The 21,364-nt window shown below is 44.0% G+C and overlaps 9 protein-coding genes across 9 annotated transcripts; 5 read left to right on the top strand and 4 right to left on the bottom strand.

Moving 5' to 3' along the window:
• Positions 1–2,893: 2,893 nt before the first annotated feature.
• On the top strand, positions 2,894–5,021 carry VTP01DRAFT_9054 (uncharacterized protein; the record flags this gene model as incomplete). The annotated part of the gene is made up of 6 exons (XM_069388244.1): positions 2,894–3,475; positions 3,540–3,861; positions 3,921–4,335; positions 4,404–4,685; positions 4,778–4,810; positions 4,865–5,021. 6 exons carry the CDS (start codon positions 2,894–2,896, stop codon positions 5,019–5,021), a joined length of 1,791 nt encoding a protein of 596 aa, XP_069240560.1.
• A 33-nt stretch (positions 5,022–5,054) lies between these two features.
• Positions 5,055–5,411, bottom strand: VTP01DRAFT_9053 (uncharacterized protein; the record flags this gene model as incomplete). Its single annotated transcript, XM_069388243.1, has 1 exon — positions 5,055–5,411. One exon carries the CDS (start codon positions 5,409–5,411, stop codon positions 5,055–5,057), a length of 357 nt encoding a protein of 118 aa, XP_069240559.1.
• A 427-nt stretch (positions 5,412–5,838) lies between these two features.
• VTP01DRAFT_9052 (uncharacterized protein) lies at positions 5,839–7,050 on the top strand (the record flags this gene model as incomplete). Its single annotated transcript, XM_069388242.1, has 5 exons — positions 5,839–5,961; positions 6,024–6,069; positions 6,123–6,229; positions 6,279–6,557; positions 6,622–7,050. 5 exons carry the CDS (start codon positions 5,839–5,841, stop codon positions 7,048–7,050), a joined length of 984 nt encoding a protein of 327 aa, XP_069240558.1.
• A 202-nt stretch (positions 7,051–7,252) lies between these two features.
• On the bottom strand, positions 7,253–8,915 carry VTP01DRAFT_9051 (uncharacterized protein; the record flags this gene model as incomplete). The annotated part of the gene is made up of 7 exons (XM_069388241.1): positions 7,253–7,471; positions 7,532–7,681; positions 7,742–8,013; positions 8,067–8,212; positions 8,282–8,469; positions 8,538–8,758; positions 8,828–8,915. The coding sequence occupies 7 exons, from the start codon at positions 8,913–8,915 to the stop codon at positions 7,253–7,255; spliced, it is 1,284 nt and encodes a 427-aa protein (XP_069240557.1).
• Positions 8,916–9,594: 679 nt separating this feature from the next.
• On the top strand, positions 9,595–10,564 carry VTP01DRAFT_9050 (uncharacterized protein; the record flags this gene model as incomplete). Its single annotated transcript, XM_069388240.1, has 2 exons — positions 9,595–9,948; positions 10,028–10,564. 2 exons carry the CDS (start codon positions 9,595–9,597, stop codon positions 10,562–10,564), a joined length of 891 nt encoding a protein of 296 aa, XP_069240556.1.
• Positions 10,565–10,708: 144 nt separating this feature from the next.
• Positions 10,709–13,558, top strand: VTP01DRAFT_9049 (uncharacterized protein; the record flags this gene model as incomplete). Its single annotated transcript, XM_069388238.1, has 1 exon — positions 10,709–13,558. One exon carries the CDS (start codon positions 10,709–10,711, stop codon positions 13,556–13,558), a length of 2,850 nt encoding a protein of 949 aa, XP_069240555.1.
• Positions 13,559–13,741: 183 nt separating this feature from the next.
• Positions 13,742–15,930, bottom strand: VTP01DRAFT_9048 (uncharacterized protein; the record flags this gene model as incomplete). Its single annotated transcript, XM_069388237.1, has 9 exons — positions 13,742–13,833; positions 13,895–13,957; positions 14,023–14,156; positions 14,222–14,321; positions 14,381–14,727; positions 14,816–14,973; positions 15,054–15,322; positions 15,377–15,536; positions 15,607–15,930. The coding sequence occupies 9 exons, from the start codon at positions 15,928–15,930 to the stop codon at positions 13,742–13,744; spliced, it is 1,647 nt and encodes a 548-aa protein (XP_069240554.1).
• Positions 15,931–16,705: 775 nt separating this feature from the next.
• VTP01DRAFT_9047 (uncharacterized protein) lies at positions 16,706–18,946 on the top strand (the record flags this gene model as incomplete). Its single annotated transcript, XM_069388236.1, has 11 exons — positions 16,706–16,793; positions 16,862–17,114; positions 17,177–17,395; positions 17,453–17,579; positions 17,648–17,947; positions 18,007–18,065; positions 18,134–18,141; positions 18,291–18,442; positions 18,500–18,619; positions 18,680–18,799; positions 18,860–18,946. The coding sequence occupies 11 exons, from the start codon at positions 16,706–16,708 to the stop codon at positions 18,944–18,946; spliced, it is 1,533 nt and encodes a 510-aa protein (XP_069240553.1).
• Positions 18,947–19,233: 287 nt separating this feature from the next.
• VTP01DRAFT_9046 (uncharacterized protein) lies at positions 19,234–20,026 on the bottom strand (the record flags this gene model as incomplete). Its single annotated transcript, XM_069388235.1, has 4 exons — positions 19,234–19,383; positions 19,448–19,647; positions 19,707–19,925; positions 19,984–20,026. The coding sequence occupies 4 exons, from the start codon at positions 20,024–20,026 to the stop codon at positions 19,234–19,236; spliced, it is 612 nt and encodes a 203-aa protein (XP_069240552.1).
• Positions 20,027–21,364: the final 1,338 nt, after the last annotated feature.

Below are 21,364 nucleotides of genomic sequence, written 5' to 3'. Positions count from 1 at the left end.
GATGTTCTTGCAACAGCTGTGGGCGAACAGACCATTTGAGACTTCAATAGATCGACAGAGCGAGACCAAAATGAGCAACAAACAAGGTTTAGCCCATCATTGAATACTCTTCAGATAATGTAGTCTTCATTAGTTTTGGAAATATTTACCTCATGATATTGATATCATCGAATTGATTGATAGCCCTCGGCGTCGAAACTACGATGAAATGGAAATTGCAAGCATAGCAGGCGCTGTTGCTACGCAAGTTATTTCGAATGATTCCATGCGTATCGCTCGACAACCAAAATTCGCTGAGCATATGGTTTCTGGTAGAGATGTCGTCGAGCACAGGCATACATTGCCTCAGACAAGAGTGAATTGCCCTTTTTGTGATGCCAAAATGTGGTTATTCGAGAGAGTATCAGGATCAAGGCAGGATCCAGTGCTTAATCTTTGTTGCAAAAATGGAAACATCGACCTTCACTACCACAGCCACCATCTGAACCTCTTCAATCTCTTTGGAAAGAAAACAACGCTGCTGCACGCGACTTCCGTCAAAACGTCCATGCTTACAAAAATGTCTTTGTATTTTCTTCCCTCGGTGTCACGCTGGATGAAACCGTTGCCAATGCTATCCATGGCGCCTACAGTTTCAGAATTTCAGGAAGAGTATCGCATTGTATCGGCCCTATGCTTCCAGAAAATGGACAGACACCGCCATTCGCACAAATATCTACTTTAATGCATTGAAATCTTCTTCCAATGATTCTCTTCCATTCATTTTATGCCGCCACCAATTCCCAGTCCGTATAGCCTTTGCAATGACTATACACAAAAGTCAAGGACAAACTATGAAGCATATGAGCTTATATCTTCCCTCCCCTGTCTTTTCACATGGCCAACTTCACGTTGTACTTTCCCGCGTATGCTCACCCAACTCCATCTCTATCTTCTTTCCGTTCGCATCTACTCCCACCACAGCACTCGCAATATCGTATACAGAGAAGTATATGGATAGAATATAGACTACTGTATAGACGAAGTATACGAATAAAATATAGACTATAGGCATCAAGTATTGAATAGGAAGCCTTCCGTAGGAGAGGGGAGTTCTGGAGAGGGCAGAACCTCCTTGGAAGAAAAGAAAAAAAGACATCTATTTGATATTTCTCACCAATGCTTCATGCGAGCGCCGGTCTGAATAAACCGGGAATTCGATGGCGCTGTGCTTGCAGAAGCGAAGCGGATGCAAAACCGCTGGAGAATGGAGGTTTATGAGGGCCAAGCAAGTCGAGCAAACCTCCATTTACTATTTTGCTTTGCACCTACTACTCGAATCTGCTGAAAACATCTACGTCCCTCAAGACGAAGCGAAGCGAGTCTAGCCGCAGGCTAGTATTAAAATAAAATTCTTACTTCTGTACCACTTCTCATGAATGAACGGGAATCCATTCCCATGATTTCCCTATATTTGCGCTCTTCTTTTCTTCTTCAACAGAATATTCTTGATGTTGAGACCAAGGTACCATATTATCAGCATTGCGAGAATGGATCATGCTCCTGTATTCACGGTGCTCATTCAATCCTGCTAATGTCAAGATATTCGTACCTTCCAGTACTTACCGAACAGCATTGAATTCCCTCTTAATACTACCAGAAACATACTTTCCTTGCAAGACTGCGCTAATTAGACACTAAAGCCTACAAAACGAGCCTTCTCGAGATTGATAGTTTCTAAGAACTTGAGCTGTGTGCTTTCCACGAAATAAACTGTGAGAGATAAGCAGAGTTGGCTTCAGTAATCATGCTCATATTTTGCTGCATAAGAAGTGTATGCTGTTAGAGAGTATCGTCGATTGAGGATAAATATAGGGAAGACGTACTACCTGATCCAACAACGTGGGAAAAGATTGTACACAATAGCAAGAATTCATAACAGATGAGAAGTTCTTCTATGAATGGATATCAAAGATTTTACGGAAGCAAACTTTTTCATTTGGCTTTGAAATTGAAAATGCCTGCCGCGCGTACATAAAATTGAATCACTCATCCCCACATTCCATTTTTCCTTTCTTTCGTCTCTTTTCAATTCCTCTCCTCCCGTTCTACACATTTCGTTTTTACATTAAAGTAAGATACTAAAAGCGGACTGTTGCCTCATGGATCTATCCGTAATTGACCTTCGTCTGGAAAGATGAATATTGATGACGATGATAACGATTTTCAACCGGTACGCTTGCCAAGAAAATTGAGAGGCCCTGTTCGAGATCCTGTTCAAGGCTCTGCAGGTTGTTGTAGCCATCAAGTTTACATATATTCTTTCGGCAATAGCTGAAAACGTTTACAGTTGAAGGGGATTCCACCCTCAATGTAGGCGATAAACGGAAGACAAATGACGGCAGTAAGTTTTCGAAATGTGAAGTATGCCCATTAGTATCAGGACTAAAATTATGCGCACAATTTCCATCACTGTCTGCTATTGCTTCGTCATCCAGTGCAGCCTCATCCGTTACATGTTTGCCACCCAAGAAGTCAAAGAAAGAAGAAAAATTCGAACTCGCAAATGCCAAAAGAGATGCAAAACGGGCAGCAAAGCAAGCTGAGAATAAGCCAAGGAAAACCATTGTCAAGTGTGCCAGCTGTGGCAAAGAAGGACATTCAAGAAGCAGCCATAAGGACTGTGACAATTATAAGCCGCCACACCAAACTCTTACCACCCTCAAGAGGACATCTGTGATAATCAGTTCCCTCGAAAATACTTGCAAAGAGGCAACGATTATATCCATTATCCGAAAAGTTGTACTGCATGTCCGAGATGTCACTTATGCTGGATCTCTATTTGCGAACTATTTTATTCTCGATTGCCTTCAAAACAACCGGATAATTCCTCCAATGTTCCACTATCTGTTCTATGCAATCTTCGCAATTGTCGCTTCACAAGGAACGAAGGCGCCCGAGAATATCAAGGAAATGCTTCAACAGATTCAAGAAAAACTGTCCACATTTTGCACCTGAACGTTTCAAAGGAAAAGGTTTTATGACGCTTATATCTGAGCAAGCAAAGGAGTATGAAGAGCTGGTTCGGTCACATGTAACGGCGAATTTCAAACCGAAAACCATCCAATATCTTCTGATGCGGGCGTCGGATGTCACGGATGCTTTTTATATTAAAAACACTACCACCTCGGAGAGAAGGGCCATCGTGTCATATGCCTATGAAAAGAGCACCGCGTCAAAAGATACTTTTTCGGTACCGGCAATTGTATCAAAGCTTGAAAAAGAGCAACAGAATGTTGTCAATGCCATCGTCAACGCTCTAAAAGCACAAATGGGTCCTCTTCCGATATCTGATGTTGAATTAAACGCCAAACCACACCTACATATGAAATGGATTCACACGATCTTACAGCGACTTGAGCGGCAGGTGTCCATCCGAGATCATCAACCACAAAATTACGTATCCTGGGCATTCATACATAGAAACGTACATGAGGTACCAACATGAGCTTGCATATGAGAAGTTGGCAATAATATTTACTGATTTATATAATTTGCAGATGGTTCTCAAGAAAATATCCTTTTCTAAACCGCTGTTTCGATCTCTCAAGGCGGCTGTACGCAATGCTATTACGTCAGAGGGCACTCTTACTTTAGCCAAGAAGTTTACAACACCATTGCCAAGTGAAATATATGTGGATGAGTATTCCGTCGTATTGTTGTGCGAGTCGTGGAGGGCTTACGGGATGAAGAACGATATCTACTATGTCCCCACCGATCACAGTAATCACCGATCCTACGCAACTCGCATCCTCTCGCTCATCGTATTATCCAAACAAAACTTCGCCATACATCTCGCAATCAAATCGACCCGAGTCACTCGTACGTCTATCAGTATATCAACGAATTTGGGAATACCATCCTCGTGGTCGATGATCAAGGCGACACCCATCATGTTCTTTCGGCGCCTCTCCCGCTCCCTATTCTCCCTACGTCGACTCTGTACGATGCATTCGCCCGAGAGGCCTTCCAACTCGAGACCATCCATCGTACCCAGAACTACCAGCCTTTATTGCCGACACAAGGAAAGCGCTCGAAGCCAAGACACGAAAAGTACACAGACCCCAGGGGAGCTCGACGGTTTACCATATTTCCGGTTTACTCTTTTCAACCTCGACACGTCACGCTGGATAATCAATCATTTACAAAGACTCTCGTACAAGCTGGCATTCGTACCGCTAAAGATGGACAACTGAACCAAGCGAATGTTCGTCAAGAATATTTCAACGTCTTTGATATGCAGAAGATTGGGCTCCCTACCGTGGAAAGTCTTCAGACAGAAAAAATATTGTTTTGGTAAGCTCTTTTAGCTATCTATGTCTGCCTCTTGCAAGATCGGATGTGCTAATTAATGCAATATTTAGGGACCGTATTCGAACGGACGGTTACGATGTCCAGTTTATTTTTAAGAAGCCCAAGAACGACAAGCAGGACCCTTTAACGCCCTCACGGTTCCAGCGTTTGCTTGCAAAAGATCCTGTCATTTGGGGAGTTGATCCTGGCATAAACCAGACCTTTGTCGCAGCGGATGGCGGTGTGGAGGACCAACATCACATTCGGAAACTTTCATCGAAAGAATACTACGACGTCTGTAGCTACAACAAGCAACCGAAACCCGCGCAAAGTATTCCAAGCAAGATCCGCAGGTTAAACAAAATGTCGATCGTATTCCATCAATGAAGACAGCAAGTTTGGATAACCTGAAAGCAAACATATCATATCGAATTGAAAATCACAGTCGTATTTGTACATTTTTCGACCATGAATTCAGGTAGTAGTATAATGGTATTGAACATAACGATACATTGCTCACGTTAATTTGAAGGTTCAACAAATTGAAATTCAAGACATACATCAATCGACAGAAAGCAACAACCGAGATTGTGAAGTTCTTGATCGGCAGCAGCAAGAAGTATCATCAATTACACCGCTGCCTCCAACTACGGAAAAGCTTGAGAAATGTCCCCCTCTATTTCTTTTGACGGGGGTAACAAGACTGCAAGACCTGTCATATATTATTCCATTTGGTAATGGGAGCTTTGCACCAAACATGCGTGGAACAGTGTCGGGTCCAACGAAGCGTATAAAGGCAGCACTTTTCCAATACTGCAAGACTTCGAAGGTAAGTTGGGAGAAGATAAGAATGCAATCGATATGACACCCTGAACTCTTGCTCCCAGTCTCGCTGTCACATATGTATCGTAGATGAGTACGTGACATCTCAAATCTGTCCGATATGTCAGCAACGCAGCTTGACCAATCTCAAACTTGCAGATCAAAAACTCCATGCTGTGCTTAGGTGCAATTCCTGCAGAACGGTATGGAATAGGGATCACATGGCAGCCGTCAATATCCGGGCGGTTTTCATTCATATGACGAACAACAATGATGACAAGCCAGACGTTTTTAGACGAATGAGCCAGCTTAACTCTAGCACATCCTGTACTAGTTAAGATAAATAATAATACGAATCATGGGAAAGCAGCTGATCTGGCCAAAACTGTCAATGCAAAACAAGCTAGTGCTTACTCTTATCAAAAGAGATACTTTGATCTTATAGTCACTTTCTTTGTTACAGCTCGAAAATAAACCATGTGGACAACAATATCTTTCTTGTCCTCATTGAAGTTTGCCCCTTGTTGCAAGAGGACTTGGAAGGATTGCCATTTTGGGAAACATAATGTTTTCAAGCAACTCTGGAAAGAGAAAAAGCTTCTTTCCATTTAAACTTGTGTGGCGACGACGCCTCCTTGTGTTTTTATATTTTCTGACCTTTTTTTTCAACCTGATTATGCAAGGATGATGGAACCGTTCGAAGACTTTGCTCATCGATACTACTGGGCTCGGGTGAACAGTCCGCTGCGATGTTGCGGATGCTTTAATAATCGCTTTGGAAGCTGGGTAGCGTGCTTGATATGGGCGGTATGTACGAACCTACCAGTTACACTATACTCCATTAAATGAAGATATCGTATTATTTACAGGGATTTAGCTTTTATTTTGCTATCATAGCCTTCATGGATAAGAGCCGTAAGCGATCACAATCTGCTGTTCTTGGCCAAACGCTCACATTTCACATATAGCCTTCTATTCATATTTGGATCAGATACCTTTGGTTATCTTTGGAGTCATTAACCTGATCTTTGGATGTGTGACGCTGGCCGGGTTCCTCACAGTTCTCTTGCTGCCTGTAAGTTGTTAGCGTTTCGCGTATACATAGCCTTCAATAACTCGCGTAGCCATCATTTTCGAGGATCCGGTTCATGGTCTATGTTATCGCCACAACGGGTGCCCTCGTGCTCATTGATATGTTGGTCACATTTATTATCTTTGTCGTAAATCCAGATTCGTTCCGAGAAGCATGTTTGCAGGATGCGTATAACAATGCCCAAAACGCGCTCGATACAAACCTTACCAATGTCGTCGATGCTTCCGACGATTACTACAATTGTGATCGATTATTTGCCGACCAAACAAAATGGTCGCTCCTCTGCGTCGTTTTCATGTATATCACTTATGCAAGTATTTTCACAATCGTCAATGTGTGTGTGTGCATATTATGCTTACATCTCCGCGATTTAGGTACATTGGATGTTAGTGTTCGCTGCCTATGCTGGAACTTCCATTCCATACTTTCTGTCTCGGCAAGCCGCGGCCTTGCCGCCTCCGGGCGCTGCACCGCCGCCACCGCCACCGCCAGCAGCTACTGAAGTCCTCGGCAACTTGCCTCCCACGAGTACTGAAAAGTATGAGGTTTACAGCAACGTTGCTCCCTCGTCGAAAACCAAGCATCAAGCAAGCAGTACATCCGCCAAGGATGCAAGCCTGTTATCTAAAATAGGTCTCAAGGTGGACAATGAAGGGCGCGTCGTGCGTCTCGAGAGTACAATACCAAGGAGTATCCGGACTACCACCAACAACAGAAGGGATTCTGTCTACGCAGAGTCGGCGTTTGACGAACGGTCCATCACGGCCTCGACGAGCAAAGCTTTGGAAGAAGGATTACGATAATAGCAGCTTCGATATACCATACGGTTTATATATCTTTTAACTTTGACGTTCTGTCTACATGTATTACGTTTCATCGAGGAATTATAAAGCTTATAATGTAGATAAGAAATGGAAAAGGGTGCAAATTGTATACAAGCAAATAGGAATCTGGTCTTTGAGAAGTAGGTGTAGTAGGAATATGTGTATATGCGTGCGTGAGATATCAAGAAGATGAAGAACTGACGGAAGAAAAAATATTAGCACTAGTAGAAGGAAAGGAAGAGGAGGATGGTATCGTTTGACGTTGCCGTTCAAGCCGTTTGATTTCCCGTTCATGCTCGCGTTTCATATATGCTAGTCCGAGTGATTCCACAGAAGAAATGACAAAGTAGCAAAGCATGATGGATAGAAAGACGTTCCACAGGATGCCAAAAAGATTTTTCTATAAATGGATGGATCTGTCAACTCTAGTCTTTTCGAACGATATGCTCTATCAACTTGCCTGTTCTTCACCCGACCCTTTGCCCAGTTGATTTGTCTGCTGCTGGATTAAATGCTCAACAACCGAGTGGACTGACGGCGCAATGCGCTCGAGAGTATCGAGAAAAGCATTCGAGGCATCCTTTGAAAAAGCTAATATAACAAAGGCAGACTACAAAGCAGGCACTGTGAGTCCCATTTCCTTCTAAAGCCAAGCAAGTAATTTCGGTACCTGAATAGATGCTTTGACACACGCTTTACCGAGAAATGTTGCACCAAAGAATGTGGCAAAAGGGACCAAAAAATGACCACACGTTATACCAGCCAAATCAAACAGTGGATTTGGAATGGATGCAAACAGCAAAATGCCAAAGAAACCAAGGCGTTTCATTAAGGAATATACCAAGAACGTCAGTCGTTCCTTGAGAGATCTGGATTCAGGTGTCTTTTCAATGCAAGCTTCGAGTTCCGCAAGTTCTTGGCTTTTGCCTCCCGAGATCGCGACTATTTCACATTGTCAGCTACTACTACTGTGTCTGACGCAACAAACAGTCTACCTGCGCGCGCAACAAAGTAAGGTGGTAATTCACCGAGAGCTGTGCCTGCACCCCAGGCAAAACTTTCCCAGCGGATTTGACGATAGATATCCCAGAGAGATATGGAACCCAATGTATTTCCGGGCGCTTGACACTGCAAATGGTAACTAGCCGTTGCAGCGCAAATAGTTAGTGAATCTTGCTTTGATTTCCTCCTATTATCCCCGTTTACCTACCTCATTGTATCCCTCGTCAAGTACTCCACACCTTGACATTGGTAGGAGGCTAGAGTCACTTCTGCAATGTAAGGTCCGAGAAATAGCAAGAAGGTGTGTAAACCAGTGCCAAGACCGAACGCCGAAGCAACGCCTAGCAGAACCCAGTATCCATACCATAACGCAAGCCGCTGAGCTTGCCAAAGTATCTAGAGTTTTGCTCTGTTAAAACTCTGCAGCGAAAGGACACGTGTGCCCTGGATGGATGATCCCTTACATCTTGGTGGGGTCCCTGGAACTGATAAGAGACGTAGACCGAAATTGCACTTATCAGCAATGCAAGCGTCGTATATCTTTGACGATATAGGTATAACACAGCCGAGCGTGCCTCGTAAAACGTAAACATGGCAAAGTACGAAATAACGAGCAATGGACTGGTATATATCGAGATTCGCTTGTGCTCATGTTCGAAATCGGCCTTGCGTCGAAGAATGTAGTCTACCGACAGGTTACGGCGAACCGCGCGTTAACGTTGCTTTCCCGTGCATAGCACAGCTAGGCACAAACCATCAAACTTCTCTCCCGGCGCGGCTCTGCTGGAACGACGGCGATGCAGCTGCTCTCTGGGAGGTTTCTTGTAGGCGCTCGTTGACATGAGGGAAAAGTGTGAGCGTTTAAAGCAGTTGAAGCGGTTCACGTGAATCACAGCTCGTCCTCTCCCCCCTTCCCCGCTGCTGCTGCTGCTCTTACTTCCGTCTGGCTTCTTCACGTTTCTTCCCCCTCCTCGACAGCTCCAGAAACTTTAAATGAATACATATTTTATTTTTTTCTGCAAGCTGCATCGAATGCGTCTCGTTAGCCCTCCTGAGTTGTCTTGACTCCATCACTTGGTAACCTATGTCACATTGCATTTGCGTATTCCGACTGCATTGGCTCTCAATGTCTATCCGCATGCACCTACGCAATCAGCAGATAGAGAAAGCAATAACCATATCTCACAACATATTATGTTTCCTCTTTCCTCTGGAATTAGCTTTACTGCATCATCTTTCGCGCTTAGACTTTACTAGCCTTTGCAATATGTATTTGTTGTGTCTCCAAATCCCTTAGTTCTTCCTGCCAAACCCTCACGGAAAACCAATGCTTTATTAGACGTTTGGAATACAAATGTTTAAAAGCAAAGTAGGTTGGTTCGAAAGCCTTAAGAAACGAGATTTTTGCGCCGTGGTTTTTCCTGCGGCAATTTATTGGCGTTAGTGTGGAACCTGAACCCGTTCCCCCAAACTGGCGCAAGACGCCTCTTGCATAAAAGCCACCTCTTATAACTCTTTACGATGAGCAAACGACCCGGTTTCCGCCCGAAAGCAACGCCTCTGAAGCATGCAAAAATGACACCTACTCCACCGCCAGGCAATTCACAAAAGCCTCCTCGACTCATGCCCATCCTGATTGGAGGGGGTCTGCTGTACGTGACAGCAGTGTATGTCAGCATGACCGTGTTTAAGAGTAAAAGCGATACTTCAAAGGGCGAGAATACGGAAAAGGAGGAGCAGCGTGTAACGCCTGGAAGCTTTGATACCAGCCCCGTGTGGGAGAAACTCGCAAAGAAATATGACAAGGAGATTGGCTGGGATGAACTTGTTATGGGTATTGGACTCATGCGTCGCTGGCTTGTAGGCCAAGCCAAGGTGTGTGTTTGTGCGTTGCTGCAGCACCAGCAGCAGTAGCGAAATAATCAATAAAACTCACACATCAGCTTTTTTCAAGGGCGATGTACTCGAAGTATCCACGGGCACGGGCCGTAACTTTGAATACTACAAACCGGACAAGGTGTCATCTGTGACCTTTACAGACAAAAACGAGGCCATGTTGGAAGAAGCAGAGAGCAAATTTAAAGAATACAAATCACAGTTCAAGGCAGCGTTCCAGCAGCGCAAAATAGATGAACAACCGGTGGGCCGGTACGATACAGTGGTGGATACCTTTGGTCTATGCTCATGCGGAGATCCAGAGAAGGCCCTGATTTCGTTGGCAGAATCATGCAAGGAGTCAGATGAATCAAGAATTCTGCTGCTCGAGCACGGACGGTCCCACTATGAATGGTTGAACAGAATCTTGGATAGCAATGTTGATAGACATGTTAAACAGTGGGGTTGCTGGTGGAATCGAGACTTGATGGGACTTTTCGAACGAGAAAAGGTCAAGGAGAAATTGGAAATTGTCAAAGCATATAGATGGCACTTGGGAACCACTTGCTACATCGTGGCAAAACCTAAAATATCAAAGAAAAACAATGAAAAGTAAATGCTACCTCCTCTTGTCTCTTCGTGCTTTGCATGCGCGGGGACCAAAAAACGATCTTCCTATCGCTGCTTTCCGTGCTCCTTTGCTTTTCCAGTTACGACACGCACGCATTCACGTCCACGAGTGGTTCGCTCATTTATCACCATGCAGCAACCTCTGGAAGTGCTCGCTGTTGACGATTACTGGAAAAATGTGATTAGAGTGTGCGAGGCCGCCCTGCACATGCTCAAGGTCTTTGAGGGCAAGGACTATGCATTGGTCGACGCGACAGTGCAGCCTCTGCGACAATTGATCGGAAAAGGCCGAGATTTTGCTTCGATGAAGAAATACCTTGCACCACCGTCTAACGAGCAATCGCCCGGCCACACCCGAAAACTGAGAAAGATTAGTGATCTCGGATTTGACCCGCGAGCAAACTGGACGATTAAGGACGATCACACTACAGTTGTGCACGTCAGCAAGAGCAATATCATTACCTGCAAACTTGTGACAACTGTGGAGCAGCTTGACGAGGCACTGGAGGTCTTAGAAATCAGCAAATACATTGCACTGGATTGTGAATTCCTCGGTCTGAAAAGGCATGTCCCGGAGCTAAAGGTCCTGCAGATAGCAGTAAACGAATTTCTCGGATATGCGATCTTGGTCGAAGAAATCGGAATGGAGGAAACAAAGAAACGGATCGAGCCGATTCTACAAGACAAGGAAAAAATCATTCTCGGTTGGGCTTTCGGTGGAGACGCTCAGGCTATTGAAGGTGCTTTCAGGGGCATTCAGCTACCAGATGTGCTTGATTTGCAGTTCAAGATCAAATCTGCCGCTGTCGAACAATTGAGCCTCGCCAATGCCATGAAAAAATTCGCCTCCGATTGGATCGGCTTGGAAGACTTTCTGAAAGCGAAACAGCTAGGAGACACATTTCAATATTTGGGTCCTGACTGTGTTTGGCTCAAGAATCCTCTTCCGCCGGAAGCACTTGTCTATTCGGTGTTTGATGTCGTCAGTCTTATTGCTCTTTACGAGAGAACGCGGGAACACAGGACACTGGAAGGACATTACTGGCCAAAGACGATCATATCGACATATACAAACAAAGCTCTCAACAAATGGTACCGAAACAGAGCGTACAACATGCAGCCGGCAGGAGATCAACAGATATTCAGCATCGTTGGACCTAGCTCCGGATCATCTCTATCATCTAGTAAATCAAACGGTAAAAAGCGGCTATTTGCTACGTCTTCAACGTCGATTGAAAACGCAGACGATGATCCAAGGTTTCAGGCGGATCTTCAGGAAGCCATCAGAAGATCCCAAGAATATTTTATCAAAGAAAAAAGAGAAGAGCGGTTTGTGTCGACTCTTGAAGAACAGCCTGAAGCTAGTAGTTCAAAATCTCCTCCATCATCAAACTCATCCGAACAACCGTCATCATCGTCATCATCGAAAGTTGCTGCTGTGGAGTCTACAAAGCCCAGTCCATCTATCATTCCTAGCAAACCCGATCGCAAGATCGTAGGAGAAGAGACAACCATATATGACGATCTCGAGGAAGCTGAAGCTCCAGGAAACAGTGAACTTCACTTTGCAGAGGATATCTATGGCAGCCACCGAGATTCGAAGCATAACAAGCATGGAATTAAGGATGTGCAACCTGGCACTTGGGACGAATTCGAAGTCAGTCCAAACGTACAGAAAGGATGGGATATACCGGACGAACCAGCGACCAAAACTGCAGATACAGAACAAATCTCAACGCCGAGCGTCCTTCAGCAAGCTCAATACAGACACAGTGAAGGCGCTTTTGCCTGGAGCACGCCTGAAAATGGAGAAATGGACGAGGAAAGCTGGAAGGATTTTGTAGATTCTTCTAAAAAGCTTTGGGACCGGGGACAAGATACAAAACTCGACTGGGACGAAATGGGAAAGAAGGGTGCCCAAAAACCGAAGAGGGATACGCAGTCTGATATCATCCGGTTCAACACGACTCCAATGCCGGCACCAGTGATGAACTGGGCGCAAGGCAATCAAGAGGAAGATGATTGGGACAAGACCGATGTGCGCCCGAATACAATGATAATGCCTTTGAAAAATGTGCCCAAAATCAAGAGCAAGTCGAGGGGTCCACGAGTCATCCTCCCATATGACAGCGATTTCGATAATACGGAGTATGAGGAGGAGGATGACGGCGACGACGTTTCTGAGGAATCAGATGCATCTGACAAGCAGCGAAAGTGGGCCAAGGCGAAAATGACCGCCAAAGCAGCAGAAGAGACTAAAGAGAGTGACGCATTGGTGGACGATCTTTACCTGGACGACGGCAAAATAATCCATATGTACCTTATCACACGAAGCGAGCAGATATTTGATATTGGTGGCAATGTTATGTGGGAAGAACCCAGCAATATTAAAGTCGCAATCACTTTCCATATCCAAAAGATCGTGGATCGGTCAAACAACACACGGCTTTTACCCAAAGCGCTGCAACTTTACTTGGCAAATACTAGCGAATCTTACACGATTATTTTTGCTGGCGTTTACGATGTCCAAAAGTTTATCCGAGGAACTATGCTCGAAAAACTGCTTACAGATCCAGAGATTGTTCGCGTTACATGGGGACTTGGATACATTCTCCAAGATATTGAAGAAAGGCTTGATCTCAAGTTTGGCCCGCTGCGTGATCTATCTATTGCATTCTCGGCATTTGATGGCCTGACGTTTAGCCATGCGCTGGACAAATACTGCTCTGACTCACCAAATTTGCAAACGTATCAAGGAGCGAAACGCAACGTTCTCGACATTGAAAACCGCAAATTTTCAAGTACAATCTGGGACAGAGACAAGATACCCGAACTTGCAGTCGAGTACAGCTGCCTGCAAGGCTGGGTACTTCACCACTTGTACGAGAAAACTTGTGCTGAACCTGATGGGTGCATGGAAAAGGACTTTTACTGGGATCCAGCCAAAATAGATGGAAGTCCTGCTACCTCTACGCAGTGACTGACATGCTTTCCTGCCACTTCCACTTTACATCCCTTTGCTGCCCTCTCTTTCCACCACTCTTGCTTTACCAATCAGTAGGATACCCATTCTGTGATCTTTGACGTCTTCCCTCATTGTACATATTGCCCAATGGAATGATACGATTTCATTGCTTTTTCTTTCTTTTCTTGTGAATGCAATCTATGATGAACCAGGCATGCCAACATCTAAATCTTGTTCCACTTGCTCTTCAGTCGCGCTGGTTTTTGAAGTATATACCTTGACGAATCCATCTATAATGGTGTGATTTAGATATTTGCAGCGAGAGTTCACAAAAGAAAAAAATGTAGTTACCATCGCCGCTTGAGAAGATAAGTGGTCGATATGGATGGAAAATGACATCGCGCACTTCAATGTCTATAAACAAAGATTGTGGTAAGCAACACATAGTCTGTCCTTTAAGCATTGTGGGTCCTTGCTACCTTCATGTTCTTTTAAGATTGCAGTGACTTGTCCTGTTGACATATTGAAGACGAAAATTTGGCCGTATATAGTTGGTGCAAGGATGTAACGGCCGTTGGATGTAATTTTAACCAACCACGAGTTAGCATGGTAACTATAAATTTAACATGTATGAGTATGCAATCCACAGCCATGGGCAGTTCTTCCAAGCGCACTCACTCTTCATGCTGGTACTTTTTGACTTGTTCTAATTTGAACTGGCCGCCTTTCTCTTTTGGATAGATTAACTTGTGTAGTTTACAGGTATTGGGTATGGATGCTATAAGCGTCCTGCATCAGTGCATGCTGGCTTAGATCCGACCAAACGAATATACTTACAAACGCCTTCTTCCACATCGCACATTTCTGCACCGCGAGTAATGAACCATGCATACTGCTCTGCAGGATCTTCATCCATTTTGTCGATATCAATTTCTTCTTCTTCCTCTTTTTTTACAGGCTTGTCTGCAAACTCGTCGAGCCATGTGACAAATTTGCCACAGTCGCAGTATGATGAATACATGTCCTCAAACGTTTGCATCATCTGTCCGCTCTCGAAATCAAATAATCGGATATGTTCGTCGCAAGCTGCAAGGAAGTATTTGTTGCCAGTATTCGGCAAGAAAGATACGGTGAAAGCCATGCATGTTACGCCATCCTCCATTTTACTTGATTCAATCAATGTCCTATATCAAAAACAAACAGCAATTCGCATTTTTGTTAATTAAATCTGTGTCTCGATATCTAATGTCGCCAGAGAAAAGATTTACTCACTTCCAATCAGAAGACATGTGCCATTTGAAGATATAACCATCTTGACTTGTTGATATGAGATAGTTTTCGTCTTTAAATGTAAGTGCCTTGATACATAAAATCTCTTCAGCGTGGCCCTCCAGCCTGCTTACAACTTTGCCACTCTCAATATCGAATATCTGCCATTTTTAATACAAGTAAATACAGGTTATTTTCTATGTGCTTTTACATATACGCATCGAACTTCTGCGCAACTTACCTTTATAGGGCATGGAAGAATGTGGTTATCTTCGTCCTGAGCAGACCATCGATGTCGATCTTTAAGCTTGCCACCCACGACCAGTAATTCTTGGTTTTCAGTTACAAACTGACCGCAATAGAACTCGTCAATTTGTGTCTCCTCATTATCCCTCAATTTCCGCACAAGCTTAAAATCATCTTGGATGTCCCAAATCTTCGCCGCGCCAATGTTGGAGAATGTGGCTAGCAATGCTCCGTCGGGTGACAGGTTCATGCTTGTGATAGGTGCTATGTAAAAGTAAGTTAACAATGTTGCAGACAGCAAATTTGTAAAAACTTTACCTTGATCGCTGATATTGCACTGCACTGGCTCCAATGGATTCTGTTCGTTGATCGTATCAATCATATCGTATCCACTGTCAGCGTGGAACCTCCAAAAGGAGTCTGGATACTGATCTGCCAAGGCTTTCACTTCCATGGGATCATACACAGGCTTTGCAGGCTGCAATGTAAATAGACAAGATCAGCTTTCGCGTCCATTATACACACGGTCGTGATCGCGATTTTCTCACCTTTTTACCCTTGTCTGGCTGCGTCGATGAAGATTTGCCATTTGCTTTCGTGCGTTTGCTAGTTGCTGTGGTGGCACTACTCGCCTTGCGTCTGCTGCGTGTAGTTTTGGGAGCGTCTGAACCGCTGTTGTCACCCACGGGGTCAACGTCCATATCCTCTGTACCCTTCGTCTTTTTCATTCGTGTGCGTCTTGTTTTGCGCGTCTGCTTCAATGGTTTCAATGTAGCTTCAGCTTCTTCCAACAGATCGTCGGTATCGACGTTATCCATTTCTGTCAGATCTTCTTCCTCTTTGACGACGATGGGCTCTTTGGAATCAGACATTGTGTTCCTTTGATTTTCAAACAATAATAATGGGATCGATTGGGAAACACGAACTGAGGTTGAGAAGAAGAAACTGGCTCCGTGCGGACGCGCTCACGCGCGTTTGGGCGCGTTCTCTCTCCGCTCTTGATCATTTTTCCGACCCTCATGAAATGGATTTTTGCTTGGGGTTGAGTTAATAGGACCCCATCATTCCTATGCAATCTTGTGGAAAACGAGCATAGTCGCTTGCCTGCGATCGTACACTGTTGATGAAAGCATAGTCAACAAGCTACAGTAGCTTATTAAATAACTGGTGATACTTTCTTAATGTGAGACATTTCCATGATGCTATTTGCGCCTGCTGCAAAGCAGCAAAAGGGATAGATCACGCTTTTGCTCAGGTACTCGCTGAAAAAGCAACTGTGATACAAGATTACAGCGGATAGCTGAGAAAAAGATCACTCCATATTTGCCTCCATTCTGCTACTTGCTTACCATCACAGTATATTGCTTTTCACCAAAACAAGTATTTGCAATCAAGTGTCTCTGCACTGTTTATGATATGATAGACATCCAGGCACTTGATTTCATATATAAAGGCGCCTTTTATCATATACTTATCCACAGTGTTTTCTCTGCATGACAAACATTAATTTGGGCCTGGAAAAACTTTAACCGCATGGGAAATCAATTTACTAATGGAGTTGTCTGCAATAAGCCTTGGGTTCCTATAAATCGATAGATATGTTTTATACGCGTTTCTCTGAACCTTTTCCCATAGTCGTGATCCGCAATGACCCCCCCACTCAAGACCTTTACTCGTGAAGAAGTTAGTCGCCATGCCTCCGAAAATGATCTGTGGATCATAATCGACAATGCAGGTGAGCAACCTTTTGCATATTTACGCAAGTGAGTGAGTTTAAGTTAACAAGAAAGGGCGAACTTGTAGTGTATGATATGAGTCGATTCATCGACTTGCACCCTGGTGGAGCGTTCCCTATTCTCGAGTACGCCGGCAAGGATGCCACAAATGCCTTTTATGGCATGCATAGACAAGAAGTCTTGTTGAAATATGACCGATACAAGATCGGTACCATTGAAGGTCAGCAGCCGCAAATTCACATTGCACAACCCGGCGAACTTTCCAAGATCCCCTACTCTGAAATGGGTATCTTTTTGGGTTACAAGTCGCCTTATTACAAGTGAGTGAAATAACAATGTTGCTCACTGGAGAGAACATCAATTGACAAATCCGGAAACTTAGCGAGTCGCATTTGAAGTGGCAAAAGGCGTTTCGCAAGATTGTAGATGAACTCAAGCCCGAGGCGCAGGCTATCGACGAAGCTGGCGAGCGTCCTCCGGACGAGTTCGTTCAAAAATGCGGCTCTTGCCATCTTTTGGCGGCCAACATTGGTCCTGGTCCTTGGTTGAACGGAGTCACTTTGCCCGGCGGCATCCGCGGTGAAGATTACGATTATTTCCAGTGAGTTGTCTGTTACGTATTATCACGACGAATATGTTCTTCTAATCAAATTTTTAGCGAACTTATTACTCACCAAGAGATTGCTCGCTGGGGAGCTCCCGGTCTCAACTCGGGTCTCTTGGGTGGTATGAGTATTTCTATTCCAACTGTCCTCAACTTTGGCAAACCAGAGTTGAAGGCTAGAGTAAGTAATATTTCATCTCCTCTTACTTTGCCAAACACACAAGTTATTAAGCACGTTAATGCTTTTAGATTGTACCTGAAGTCCTTTCGGGTAGAAAGCGCATGGCTTTGGCTATCACTGAACCTTACACCGGTTCAGACGTTGCTAACATCAAGACAACTGCCCGCCGCGTCGAGAACGGATGGCTTGTCAACGGTGTCAAGAAGTGGATTACTACCGGCCACTTTGCTGACTACTTTGCTACTGCTGTTCGCACAGAGAAGGGTATCTCTATGCTCCTTATCGAACGTGATGAAAACGTCGAAACAAAGATTATCAAGACTTCGTACTCTCCCAGCGCCGGTACTGCCTACGTCCAGTTCAATAATGTAAGAAGCGCTGTATTATGTGATGGTACTTGCAGGTTCTTAACCAATGTTTGCACCAGGTTTTCGTACCTCTTGGCAACTTAATCGGCAAAGAGAATGAAGGTTTCCGCGTCGTACTGTAAGTGATGAGACACAATTATGCAGCTCTTGAACTATTCGCTCTAATATTTATCATGATTTCTATAGTTCTGTAAGTAGAAAAAGGGAACGTCTGTTCATAGGTTATCATTTTTAACGATTAACTCTGTTCATCTTTCTGTGTACTTTCATTAGAGTAAGCGCTCTTTGCAAAGAAGCAAAGGAGAATTATGAACACTAACGCTGTTGCGCCACTTTTTTACAGACTTCAACCACGAACGTTGGATGATGTGCGTCGGTGCTTGTGCCACTGGAAGATACGCCGTTACAGAATGCATGAAGTGGGCAACACAACGTAAAGTCTTTGGCAAACGTCTGATTGATCAGCCTGTGATTCGTTTCAAGCTCGCACGCATGGTAATTCGAGAAATAGAAAAATATCTGGCACGAAAATTCTGATTGAAAAATGTAAAGGTTTCCGCTGTTGAAAGCTGCCAGAGCTGGGCCGAGCACATCACATACCAAATGAACCACATGGATTACAGCGAACAATCCGATAAACTGGCTGGTCCAATTGCTCTCCTAAAGTACCAAGTAAGTCCAGGATGATGTATTGGTTTCTTGTGTACTATTGATACGAACTCATTCTACTAGGTAACCCGTATGCTCCATGATGTCTCCGACGACGCCTGCCAGATCTTTGGTGGACGCGCTCTTACCAAGACTGGTATGGGCAAGTTTGTTGAATCTCTTCAGAGAACCTACAAGTTTACTGTAAGTTTTTAACTCAGCATTCTACATTCATTGATTTGCTAATCGTTTGGTACTTTGCAGGCCATTTTAGGTGGTAGCGAGGAGATCCTGGCTGATCTCGGTATCCGTCAAGCCATGAGAAAGTATCCCAAGGATGCTAAATTGTAAATTAAATACAATATGGCAAAAGCAATAATGATTTTGCAATGCTACTCCCAATATACAATTGTCTCGTGGAATTATCCTTTCGATCTTTTTCATTTACCTGCACGATTTTCCCGGAGACTTTTAGATTATGTCTCGGATTTCTTGCACTTGGAGAAAAGTGATTCTGCTAATTTTAAGGATTTCTACTGGCTTCAACCATATGGATATGTAACGTCGATTGAGAACATATGACTATTTCCTCCTTATAGCTTTGTAAACGGCATTTTATTTTCATGAGCAACAAGCACTTATTCGGGGTTAGCGAGGTAGTTCTTCAAGTTAGGTCTTTCCTTGAATGCTGCGACAAACTTCGCCAGAGCAGGATATTTTCTTTGGATCAAGTCAAAGGCATTGTTGCCATGCACGCAGTGGTATACAAGGTAGTCGACATAGCAGATCTACGGCACAGTATCGACGGTTACTACCAATAAAGGCTGGTTTCTATGCTCTTGAGAGGCTTACCTTTTCACCGAGGATGTAGGGACCGCTGTTCTTGGCATAGATGCGTTCCATTTTGTCAAAATGGCCAGCATAGCGGTCCTCATACTTTTTCTTAAAATCCTCGTAGTATGCAGCGTATACATATTCGGAGTACCAGTCATAAGCAACATCGGCTGCGTAGTCGGCATAGTACTCTTCATCGTCGTTTTCAAACTTCAATGCTGTAAAGCTCCTCGTAAGAGATACAATAATCCATTATTCAACATCCAGACACGCATACCTGGGATGGTTTTGGTAAGACGACGCAAGATGGGCAGAGTGCGACCGTAGCAAGCGCCGTCAGCAGTTTCGACGTAAGGAGCGGTAGCGGCAGGCGTCTTGTTGGCAGCAATCATCTCCTCGCGTTTGGCGGGCCAGTCTTCATGCTTGAAACGGATATCCTCGTAAGAGATGTTGTTGTCCTGGAGGAAGTAGCGAACGATCTGACCATATCCGCGACCTAAGCACAAACATTATTCTCACAATGCCGGTAACAGCATAGCTTTCTATGTACTTACTGCCGATATCAAAGTAGTGAAGTTTAATGTTGGAAAGAGTCATTTTATTCGTTAGCAAATGCAACAAGTCGAGTGGATTGATCTCGTACGCATCCTTAAATATGATTTTCTGCACCTTTCGCCGCCTTGTTGCACAAAGGGAGCTGCGCAAACTGCGCTATATTGCGCACGCAGGCATTCATCTCCAAATTCATATGCAGAAGCCCCACCTCGTTTGATTTGTCAGCCCCATTATCCACTGTGGCAGAGCCCATCGCCAACATAGCTCCCTGTCTCCTTGATTACAAATACTCTAGGTATGCATGAATGAAAAGAATCACGCAGCGCAGCTATTTATAGGCATGTGCATGCAAACAAACATTTGCTGTGCATCCAGAAACGCCGAGAAAAGTGCTGGAAAGCTCAAAAACTATACTAAAACGTAGCAATAACTATATGTTTCGGAGACATTTACATACATAATCATGCCGGATGGATTGGTGACTCTTTGAAGTATAACGTTATTGCTCGCAGACAAGAATTGAAAGCAAACAAGTCGGCGCATCGTTCCCACGACTTCGCCTTCCTCCTACTCTAATAGCACACAGCTTATTAATCATGTCAAGGACATATAGCTTACAAATCATTGAGGATTGATGATCATGCTTTATGCATATTCCTCTTAACTTTTTGACAGGAGGCGGCTGAGCGTCGCAGACTTACGAGCAATTAATCTGATCTATAGTACATTTTAACAGCTGCATGGAGGGAAATGTCTGTACTAGGTGATATACCAATGAACCGACCTCTCTTTGAAGGACAGCGTTGGCAAGATCTCACATCACCACCCTCCACCCGAACTCAACTGTTTTGATTTGGAATCCTATTTGATACTGGACGTGCCAGAATAATTTGAAAAACAGTGACATTCTAAGAGAAAGCTACACGGTGAGCTTTTACTCTTATCCATGGGCACGCTCGAAAGCAACAAGCCATGCATATCTTCCACGCAAAAAGATCACACTTGCCTAAACCTCGATTTTATTTATGCAAGGTGTCAAATTCTCTGACGCACTCGATAGGCCGGTCATTTTAACATTCTGTACTTGAAAAGACCTGATCTATATGCACGTCAGGTTTTCTCATCTTCCATGTTTCTTGGTATCAGTTGACCAAGCACGCAAATAATATTCAGCTTGGCTAGTCAGGAGTAATTACATAACATGCTTTTGAAAATCCATAATAGCAATTTAGCGTATATTTGGCAGTCTTAAAAAGCATCATACTTCTTGATGATCTCTCTTTCTTCCTATTTTCATGGTTCCCGAAAGTCCAAAAAGAGTAAGACCTTACTGGTGCTAACTAACCGGTAGCATCGAGCTAAATGTCTATCAGGAATTGT

The sequence above is a fragment of the Rhizomucor pusillus genome (assembly GCF_041956525.1).
Source record: "Rhizomucor pusillus strain CBS 183.67 unplaced genomic scaffold VTP01scaffold_6, whole genome shotgun sequence".
In the NCBI taxonomy this organism is placed as follows: Eukaryota; Fungi; Mucoromycota; class Mucoromycetes; order Mucorales; family Lichtheimiaceae; genus Rhizomucor; species Rhizomucor pusillus.
Note: the sequence above shows the minus strand (reverse complement) of the source record. Positions and strands in the feature narration are given on the sequence as shown.